Raw genomic sequence first — 10,984 nt, forward strand, 5'->3', positions numbered from 1 at the left:
AAAAAAAAAAAAAAAAAAAGGTTGGGAAGAAGGATGAAAAGAACTTGATCTTAATAGATATTGAAAAGAAAAAGAAAAAAGCCACTAAATAACTAAGGGTAAAAAAAAACTACAATCCTAGAAAACCAAAACCCTGTTAAAATGCCACCCACTTACTATAATAGAGACTCAAAAAGAAGACGAGAGAGGTTGTGACCAAATGAACTGAGACTGCACCACCACCACCACCACCACCACCATCAACATCATAACTCAGCTCTCACCACCATCAGCAGCAGCAGCAGTAGTAGTATTGTGGGATTTCATTCTGGAGACTAGCAAAGCAAGAAGACATTCCATAATTGTGGCCAAAATAAGTATGGAGAGAAGAACTAGCCAGTAGCTTGTTCCCTTTTTTTAATATATCCAAAGCACCAAAACTTCTGACAACTCCTTGTACCAACAAGCTCCATTGAACTGCAGGCAGGCAGGAGAGGAAGAAGATGACTGAAATCCTGCACCACTTAGTATCCGTTTACTACACTTCTCTTCTCTGATGCTGCTGTTGTTGTTGTTACTGGTTTAGCGCCCTTCGGGGCATCTCCAGTTTTCATAACTGATCCGTTCTCAGCGTTCTTGGGTGTCTCTTCCTTTACTAAATCACTCAAAGGCGCTTCAACTGGCTTTGGAGTTTTCATGTCTACTACTACTTCAGACACATCCTTCTTCTCATCAGTAGGCTTTCCTTCCCAGACCTGCATTTTTAAAGGAGTATTAAATGCCATGAACAAAAACAACCTGGATTCTGAGAGAAGCATCCTGGAACATGATTAAGATATACTCCGATACCTGTTTCTTGAACTGCTGTTGCTTGGCTTTCTTCTCTTGAATGGTCTTTTGTCGGGTCTCGTAAAAACCAAAATCGTCCAAAATGCATGTTTTGCTCACATGCTCCTTGAAGATTTTTACCATTTTAAGTCCAGGCTCGAGCTTGACCTGCACACAGAACGCGTGTTTTTTTACAATCAGTGACAAATAAGATATAACCATAAACGGAATTACAAGTTTCCAAAAGCAACTACCTCTTGTGTATCCCTGCTGTTGGTAACAGGCTTGTTCTCATTGTTCTCAAGAATAATGTGTTTCAAAAGACTGTTGGGAACATCCTTCACTACATGCCACTTAACAGGGAAACAGCCGTTCCATTTGTCTTGTTGCCAGTATTCCAAGTTCTTCTGAAAGTCGACTGGTCCTACCATCTCAGCAAGGCCAACAAATTGCCCACTGGTATTGACCTATTCAAGGAAGAACGTGATATCAAATGCGAGAAAAAACAATGATCGTTAGTAACAAATAACCATTTCAGTTAGATACCCACCGAAAAGAAAAGAAAAACGGAGCAACCATCAGCCTTCTCTTGGGCTTCCTGGTATGCAGCATCGAGTTTCTTGTTTCCATTAGGTGTGCTAGCCCAAACATTATATTTGATGCTTTTATGCACATCATCTTCGCTGTACGATTTAATAACAAAAAATTTGGCCTCAGCGTATTCCTCAGGAAAATCTGCCTTGTTGTATTGATCCCGGTCTGGTGTGGACACCTTATCCTTTTCTTCATCGTCAGCTGCTTTCGTAGGCAAGAGTTGTCCCTTAACAGTCAGAACACTCGGCACAAATCCCTTCTGGTTCTTGCCACCCTTAGCTCTTGGTCCCCTGTTAAGCTCATTCAAACCATCCATGTTTTCATTTCCATATCCATAATAACCACCATTTCGTCCCCTAGGCTTGTATTTGTTGTCCACAGCAAGCCAAACACGACCATTAGATCGTGAATCATAACCATGTGAGGCAAACCCTACACCAGATCGAACTGTATTTCCAAATTGACCGTACAATTTATTGGGGTACATCCGATTTATATAACCCTGGGTGGTATTCATTCCTGACATTGGTCTAGCATGGGGAAAACCCTTTATCACAAAAGAAGATGAAAGAAATATATTAAATGATGAGAATTCAGAAGGGAAAAGGTGCATAGAAGTAGAAATAGGAAGCCTAACGATACTTACTACATAATGAGAGCCAGGACGGAAACTAGGACTCCTTGAAGAAGGCATGTTGTTTGCATTAGTGATAGAAGAATTGATAGTAGAGCTACTGACAAGCCTAGACTGTCCATCTGAGTACATAGGACCATCTGTCCATGGGAAAGAAGATCTCAACCCGTCAAAACCATACCTCGGATCCTGATAACCCGAAGTAGGAATATGTCCTGGCAAAGCACCCCTAGCATATGCATTAGAACCCAATGTTGAATTTTGATATGCAGATTTTAAGGGAGCTGCACCGTTATTTCCTTTCGTTCCACCACCATTCGTCAAGCCATTACCATTGGGATTAGCTGTGTCCACTGAAATGGGCTTTTGCTCAGTGGCTGCAGGGGTAGAAATATCTCCCTGAGATTGAGGAACTGTAGTAGGACTAGGAGTATACTGCCCACTGGTTGGAGTAAGAGGTTGAAAATATGGGGGATATTGATAGTGCTGAGGTCCATACAGCTGACCGTCATTCCCCATAGAAGGAACCGGAGAAGCTGCAGGTGAATAGGGACCGTAGGGTCCATATCCGTAACCATGGTGATACATAAGAGATCCATTATCCCCGTAGACACCCTGAAGAATTTGAAAAAAAAACAAAAACACAACAGATTAGAACAGTTCAATTTGGGAACAAGTGAAATTGTGGAGAAAAATCAGTAGCGATAACTTACAGAAGTCATTTCAACCCCATCTGAATTTGTATATCTAGAATAATCCTCCCATTCATTACCAGTCCCATCATAACCTACAAAACAACCCTCAGGAAGTTAGAGATAATGAGTACAACTTATTAGAACATATATTATTATTAGTACATGAACTTGAATTCATAAGAAAAGGATACCATTTCAAGAGAAACCACTCATACAATCAAATTCTAGCATCCATAAATTAACATACCTCCATAGTAATAAGATGGGTATCCATTCGGTACATAGCACATGTTTGGATCCACAAAGTCCTGTAAAAATGGAGTCACAGACCGTTCATTTGGAATCTGACCAATAGCAGCATTCCCAGAATCAATGGACCCATATTGATTAGCGGTTGGCTGCAAAAACAATAAAAAAATCTGCAGTCAACTCATGAAAAACGAAGTATAAGCACACAACTAATCCAAATCTCACCAACTCGCCCTAATTAGATAGAGTTGACACAAAAAGGACAACTTGAAACAGGCAATATTTCTGTTGTATGCCTATTTAATTGAAAATATTTACTAAAAGACACTCATAACAGGGGCTATCAGTGAACTTCAATTATCTTGCAATACATCTACAAGAAAACAGAACTTCAGCTTCGAATCTAGGAAGCAGTACCTTTTTCGTTGACTCTGGAATCTCAACAGGCTTGGCCTGAGCATCCAATGACAACTTCTGCAGCAAATCTGCAGCTTCTGTAAGAATCAGAAGTAAAGGAAATACACACTTCGTGCCACAAAATCAATATACACTCAAGATCACCAAAAGTCATTCAAAAGAACGAAAGATGGGCAAAAACATTACTTTCACGTACAAACCCAACTAATAACATTAACAAGAAAGAAGTAATTCAAAAAGATGCGAAAACAAATCAGATCCCATCATGGAAACAATACAGAAACCTTCAACAGCCAAACGCAAACGAAGATAAATCAACTACGCTACTCCCATAACCACAGATCAAATAGAAACCCAAAACATCGAAGGTTAGCCAAATACAAAACTATCCCCAATAATCTCTAATCCCCCCTAGACAAAATACTCCAAACCCAGAAAAGCACGTACATAATCAAGAAAAGAAGAAAACCACATCACAGATCCACAAATCAAAACCAATAAGCACCATAAACCAAGATCCAATTCGAAAAAACAAAAGGGCACAGAACACAGAAAACAGAAAACCCATATGAAATCCGAAAGTAAGGATACGATCCGTAGAAGGAGGCGAAGCAACGGTAGCCATGGAAGTAAATCTCGCAGAGACAGAGGAAAGAACAGGATGGAGGGAGCTGCTGAAGAGCTGGCAATGAAAATAAACCGAAAAAAAAACCCTAAAATCCCAAAACAAAAACTGGATAATGGAAAACGAGGGTTTGGAGATGAAAATCAAAGGGAAAAAACCCTAAAGAGAGAGAGAAAAAAAGGAGGAAAACAGAGAAAGAGAGAGAAATAGATAGAGAGAGAGAGATGGGGTGGGCAAAGGGGAACCAACGGGTCTCGCAGCCGCCAGAGGGTTTCTTCTGGGTTTCGGGAAGAAAATAAAGAGAGGGTTTTGGACACCCAAAACGGTGATTCAAATAGCATACACAGAGACCCTCGCTTCAGTTCCAAAACCCTCACCCGCGGGTGATTTATTCCGACTTTCTATTCGGTGGAATTCCACGTGGCTAGTCTTGAGTGGTGTGGTGATGCGGAAAGGAAGACTTAGGAGAAGTCAAGGAAGGGGTTTGATTGGTGGGTGATGTAAAGATGGGTAAGGATAGGGAAAGAGAACGTGGTGGAGTTATTGCCACTTAGCAGACGAAAACCTAATTGGGAAAGGACAATGGTGTCCCTATCTGGGATGGGATTTTACACTAATCCCCAATTCTGGAAGCCAAAATCTTATTCCAATAACGGACGGGGTATCCTTATCCCGGTTAGGGTTATCTCTATCCTGGATACCGAACCTTAGCCATTAAGGCTTCGGAATCTTCTTCTGCCTTCTTTGGTCGCTGACTAGTTGCTTGACTTGAGAAGGAGGCCATCTTAGATCGTGTTTGAATTTTGGGCTAAATCTTGCAATTATTCCAAAATTATGGGCCAAAATTCGAATTAAAAAAATGTTAAAATTTTATTTGCAACCATACCCCTACACATTCTAAATTTTCAAAAATACCAAATTGTACGCTAGTTGTCACGGTCATCCTCGTTCAAGGCATGTTGCCCATGGCCGCATGCTCATGACAAACCCAACCCTTCATGTCTTTTCATATTCTAGTATTTTACTTTTGTATTTCTAGAAAGTATGACGTTTCATAAATATCATGTCTAGGCCTGTCAGACATCAAATGCCTCAAAATGTATTATATGAGGATACGACTAGTTGTCAATTTCTCCCTACCCAAGGTTATATACTGTAAGCCGTTGTTATTTCTCTCTTATTTGCTTATATAACGTCTCTTTCGAAAATCTCTCTCTATCCTCGTTTTTCTAAAACCTTCTCTTAAAACTGAACCCAGAGGCTCGAGCATACGTCGCTTGGTCGTAGGCGATGCAAGAACGAATTGGCTTAGCTCACTTGTCGTTGGAAAGTGAGTGTTGCACAATCGCAAATCCGCTGCCATTAAAAGTACGATTGTGACACTAGTGTCGTCAAAGCGAATGGGAGCAGACTCGTAATCGTGTGGGCGCCTTGTTACGCAATTGAAGTGACAGATTTCGAGCGAGCGATTTGCTTCTCTGCAGAAAGATGCGCTTATAAGTTGTACAATTAGATCAATTTTGAAGACGAGATTCAGGCAGGATGGAAGGATTCGGTTGTGGTCTGACATGTTGATGAGACTGAAACAAACAAACCCCAACCTAAGCCAAAATTGTCCCAAGACTGAGGAGCGGAATAGGCGGCTAGCCGGTTAGAATAAAAATAATTACTAATATTAAAATAAAACTCAAATATATTACCATAATTGACATTTGAAAAAATATATATTAAAATATAAAAATTTCAATAGTATTTAATTGCTGAATTAATAAAATAAAATAAAATTTTAATTTTGTATAAATTGATATGGTTTTTTTTTATTAATTATGGGGCTGTATATTTCTTTTTTTTGTTTACTTTAAATTATAAGGTAATATTAGGATTTTTTCATTAAATGAATTTAATTAATAAATTTTATTGTTTTTTTTTTTAACTAAAATTTTATTTATTTATTAAATAGATAAATTTGACTTTTAAAATTTTGTATTAAAAGAGCTAACGTAAGCATTTATTTGAGTGTATATATGGAAATGGTTTATTTTTTAGATTATGAAAATGATTATTTTAAATTTTTTTAATTTAAAATTCTTATTACCGTTAACATATTTACATTTAAATTTTAAAATTTTAGAAATTATTATATTTTAAAATTTTGATTTTTACGAAATTCTCAGAATTGGAATATTTTATGCAATTATATTTGATAAAAAAAAATTAAAAATTCCCATGAAAATTACAATTTAGTCTCATATTTAAATAAAATTACTGATTAATATTCTTACGGTTTATTTTAAAATTCAACTTATAAGAGTGAAAAATTGAACCTCTGACCTTTGAACATGCTCGTTAAGTTAGATTAAGAGGCAACATGCTCGTTTAAGCGTGAATTTCAACCAACGAATTTTAACCCCATCAAAATTTATTTACTTTTTTACCTCACAAGAACTCCATATAAACTTCGCATAGTATAAAAAGTTACCCGCCAAGTAAAAAAAAAATGGTGGGGTTTGGGTAAATTAGATTGTTAGTGGCACCCATCAATGTCAAGGTCCAAGTTGTGATCGTTTCCCATTCACTTTCTCGGATTTTCTCGAGAAACAAACAAGTCTACAACTACAAGAGTGCAAGATGAACACAAATTCAACGTCATGAGTATCTACCGCTTAGAACTAGATATCAATTTTGTTCTTATTCTTTTAAAACTCTTAAACTTGCTATCAATACTCCTTTCGTATTGATATCTGTTCGTGTAACGCTGATATATTGTAAGCTATTTGTTTTATTACATTTAGACGTATGAATGTATCAGAAATAACAAATTTTTTATTTTTTAAATGTTAGATTTTGCTGATGGGTGGGTTGATGCAACGACCCAGGCCTCCTACTAGCCGATATTGTCATCTTTAGAGGACAAGATTGAGCCCAAGTAAATAAATTATTGGGTCGAACGACCTGAAAGCCTACCTCAAGTCGAGCCGAGGTAAGTTGAGTGCACCCACAATCCAATGAAACTCAACTTAAATTGTTAAGAAATAAAGTTAGGGCGTTCCAAACTTTAGAACGCATTTCGACCGATCATTTCGTGGCAATAGGCGTCACTAAATTTATAGACTAAATTATAACAAATTTAAAAGTTCGAGATTAGGACTAGATGTGAACGGAGATTTATTTAATAAAATAAATAAAATTGGAAAAAAAAAAAAAGGATAATACTAAAATTCCACCGACTTTACCCTCCATGCATTCATGCACAGAAAGCTTCATCAAAATCCAACAACACGACAGTGAAGACCCTATTCTTGCGCTATAAGCATCCACATTCATCTTCTCTTCATTTATTTCTTCACTATTTTTCTTTTTCTGTATCCCAACGCGTTAATGCCGCCTTTTTCAGCCATTCAATGCAATGCCAAAAACAAAAAATTAAAAAAAAAAAAATCCATTAACAAGATGATTAATCCCCAAAATTAAAGAACACAACAAATTTGGTGTTTATCTTCACTTCGCTGACCATTTTTTGACTGGAAATTTGGAAAACAAACACACCCACCTCCCAAATCATTAGTATTTTCCAATTGGGTTTGAGAATTTTCAGAGGTTTACGCCGTTTCTTTAGTTTACTTTGAAGTTGGGTAAAGTGGTTGAGAATTGAGAATGGAAATGGGAAGAAGAAGAAGAAGAAGAAGAAGAATAAATAAAAAAGAGTGCGTGACGAGGAAAGGGGGATTGGTGGGGGCACCACGGACATGCGCACTAAGAATAAGAACGCCCTGGCGGATAGTTATGATGGCGATGATGATGGAATTGTGAAATACAGCTTTTCTGAATCAGAACAGTACAAAATCGAAGAACCCTTTTGAAATTTTTTTGTGGGTCCGTTTTGTTTTTCCGCCATAGCCAAGAACCCAACAACCCCACATCATTACCATCAAGAAGAAGAAGAAGAGGAAGAAGAAGTATTACTTACTCTTTGTTCTTTCCCTTTCGTTCTTTTCATTTCTCACCAAGAACAAATCGCGGTTTCCCTCTTTTTCTTTGCTTCTGTTTCAAGGCATTTTCTATCATCTTCTTCTTCGATTTCTGGTTTGCTTTCTTTGATTCTTGGGCGATGGTGGGTTGTTGAAGAACTGGAGTTTTTGGGTTTCTTTGTTCATCAGTTTGGGTTTGATTCAATGGGAAATTGCTGGTATCGATGGGAACCTACGGCTAATAGGGTATCTTCTAACGCAAAATCAGGTACGAACTAGTGGGTTTTGATGCTATTTTGTTCAGTTCTTCTCTTCGATCATGGCGATGATTCTGCCATTCTGATGATGAAACTCTGTTACGAACTAGTGGTTTTTGATGCTATTTTGTCCATTTCTTTCGATCATGGCTATGATTCTGCCATTCTGATGATGAAACTCTGTTAAGAACTAGTGGGTTTTGATGCTATTTTGTTCATTTATTTTCTTCGATCATGGCGATGATTCTGCCATGAATGATACTCTGTTTTCTTCCCCTGTTTGTTTGTTTCGAGTATCTATAGCTCTGTCTGTTGCAGGGCTTCTCTTAGCTATCTTACTTTCTTGATTGCTTAAGCCAATTTTAGAAAAATCTGAAGAAATATGTGAAGAAATCTGACAGTTTATTTGTTTTGATCTGCCGAAAACATGTAATGGGAGGAAAACTCTGTTTATCCACTCATAAACCTCTGTTTCTTAGTGGGTTGATTTGCAAATAGTATCACAGTGTTCATCACGATCCCTATTGTTCTGTTCATCATATGAGCAAATCTTGGCTTTGCTTTGTAATATCTTCATCACGATCCCTATTGTTCATTCTCTTATGATGTTCTTCAGAGTCTCCTAAAGTTGATAGCACATGGCCTTATCAAGGGGACAACGGACACAAGCTGGAGCTGCCCTCTAACCCCAAAGAAGTAGAAGATTTGCGACGTAATTCAGCCACGAATCCGCTGATTGCGTTTACGTTCGACGAGCTGAAGTTAATCACGGGGAAATTTAGACAGGATCGCGTGTTAGGCGGAGGAGGATTTGGGAGTGTTTATAAAGGTTTCATTACAGAGGATTTGAGGGAAGGAATTGTTTCTCTTCCAGTTGCTGTTAAGGTTCATGATGGATTTAATAGTTATCAAGGCCACAGGGAATGGCTGGTAATGTTCTGTTCTTCGTTCTTTTGTGTTTGATTATTATATATACTGTCTCTAATTAAGAGTACTGTTTTTTTAGGCAGAAGTCATATTTCTGGGGCAGCTTTCTCATCCTAATTTGGTTAAGTTGATTGGATATTGTTGCGAAGACGAGCATCGGGTGCTCGTTTATGAGTACATGGCTCGAGGGAGCGTGGAAAACAATCTGTTTTCAAGTAAGCAGCCTTCTAAATCCCACGTTTTTCTTTGTCAGCCTTAACTTCTGTATTGGGATTGTTGTAATAGCCCAAGCTCACCATAAGTAAATATTGTCTGCTTTGGCTCGTTATGTGTTGTTGTTAGCGTCGCGGTTTTAAAACGTGTCTACCCGTTACGTGCTAATGGTGGACTTGGGCTGTTACAAGTGGTATTGGAGCCTGACACCGGGCGGTGTGCTAATGAGGACGCTGGACCCCAAAAGGGTGGATTGTGAGATCCCACGTCGGTTGGACAGGGCAACAAAGCATTCTTTATAAGAATGTGGAAACCTCTCCCTAGTAGGCGCGTTTTAAAATGATGAGACTGATAACGATATGTAACGGGTCAAAGCGGACAATTATGCTTTTGTTCGATATACCGTAAGTACATTGATTTTAATAATGAAGCATCGACGTGTATCAATAAACATAAATGAAGTACAAACAGAAAATAAGACATTAGAACCTGCAGGACTTAGGTTGGGATGTCGTTATGGTGATGAGAAAACAAACCTTACGTGTTTGACGATGATCGTGACGAGACTACGAATGGTTTTAAATTGTGTAAATGGTTTAAAATTGTTGGATGGTTTGACGATGATCGAATTTTGTACTATTTCGACCGTTCTATCGATGAATCGTCGGTAGTATGTTATGTTCACATTCCATGACTGCAGGAGTGCTGCTTCCTTTGCCTTGGACCATCAGAATGAAAATTGCCTATGGTGCAGCAAAAGGACTGGCATTTCTACACGAAGCTGAAAAGCCCGTCATCTATCGTGATTTCAAGACGTCGAACATTCTGCTCGATTCGGTTGGTTTATTATTGCCTTTCTGTGTACATTTAAGAAGATTTTAGCTCACTCTCCCTATCACGAACGGTTCGGTTTGAATACTGACCGATCACTTTGGTTCAACACCAGGACTATAATCCAAAGCTTTCGGACTTCGGTCTCGCAAAAGATGGACCGGTTGGTGACAAATCTCACGTCTCGACTCGTATAATGGGAACATATGGATACGCTGCACCGGAGTATATATTGACAGGCACGAGTTCTTTCTTTGCCTTTATCTTTTGGTTTCTGCCGGGCATCACATTAAGTCTGGTATCTTTTTCTCCTCAGGACATCTAACCCCTCGTAGCGACGTTTATAGCTTTGGAGTTGTTCTTCTCGAACTACTCTCGGGAAGGAAGTCTCTGGACAAACTACGGCCAGCTCGAGAGCAAAACCTTACCGATTGGGCTCTTCCTCTCATGAAACAGAAGAAGAAGCTGATGAACATCGTCGATCCGAGGCTCGGAGGAGAATATCCAGTCAAAGGATTTCACAAAGCAGCAATGCTGGCTTACCATTGCCTAAACAAGAACCCGAAAGCAAGGCCGCTGATGCGAGACATCGTCGACTCGTTGGAGCCGTTACTCGAACCAAGTGATGAGGTTATAGTAGCATCCTCCTTGCCAGCAGGGGATGGGACTGGGAGAACGGAAAATTAAGTCTGAAACTATAATTAGTTTTTTTTTTTTTTTTTTTTTTTTTTTTTTTTTTTTTTTTTTTTTTTTTTTTTTTTTTTTTT

At 38.5% G+C, this 10,984-nt stretch overlaps 2 protein-coding genes across 3 annotated transcripts; one reads left to right on the forward strand and one right to left on the reverse strand.

Annotated features, from left to right (window-relative positions):
- Positions 1-30: 30 nt before the first annotated feature.
- On the reverse strand, positions 31-4,329 carry LOC111441195. Of its 2 annotated transcripts, none has more exons than XM_023078163.1 (9): positions 3,988-4,329; positions 3,397-3,470; positions 2,978-3,128; positions 2,749-2,822; positions 2,048-2,650; positions 1,358-1,948; positions 1,062-1,274; positions 829-975; positions 31-734 (listed from the first exon to the last, which is right to left on the reverse strand). In XM_023078163.1, exons 1-9 carry the CDS (start codon positions 4,019-4,021, stop codon positions 504-506), a joined length of 2,118 nt encoding a protein of 705 aa, XP_022933931.1. In that variant the 5' UTR covers positions 4,022-4,329; the 3' UTR covers positions 31-503. The 2 variants fall into 2 exon arrangements, with proteins under 2 accessions (XP_022933931.1, XP_022933930.1); XM_023078162.1 differs by having other exon boundaries at positions 3,397-3,473.
- Positions 4,330-7,546: 3,217 nt separating this feature from the next.
- LOC111437181 (probable serine/threonine-protein kinase PBL16) lies at positions 7,547-10,929 on the forward strand. Its single transcript, XM_023075047.1, has 6 exons — positions 7,547-8,257; positions 8,863-9,176; positions 9,253-9,388; positions 10,087-10,223; positions 10,333-10,456; positions 10,534-10,929. Exons 1-6 carry the CDS (start codon positions 8,194-8,196, stop codon positions 10,902-10,904), a joined length of 1,146 nt encoding a protein of 381 aa, XP_022930815.1. The 5' UTR covers positions 7,547-8,193; the 3' UTR covers positions 10,905-10,929.
- The last annotated feature ends 55 nt before the right edge of the window (positions 10,930-10,984 follow it).

Source organism: Cucurbita moschata, unplaced genomic scaffold (assembly GCF_002738365.1).
Source record: "Cucurbita moschata cultivar Rifu unplaced genomic scaffold, Cmos_1.0 Cmo_Scf00003, whole genome shotgun sequence".
NCBI lineage: Eukaryota > Viridiplantae > Streptophyta > Magnoliopsida > Cucurbitales > Cucurbitaceae > Cucurbita > Cucurbita moschata.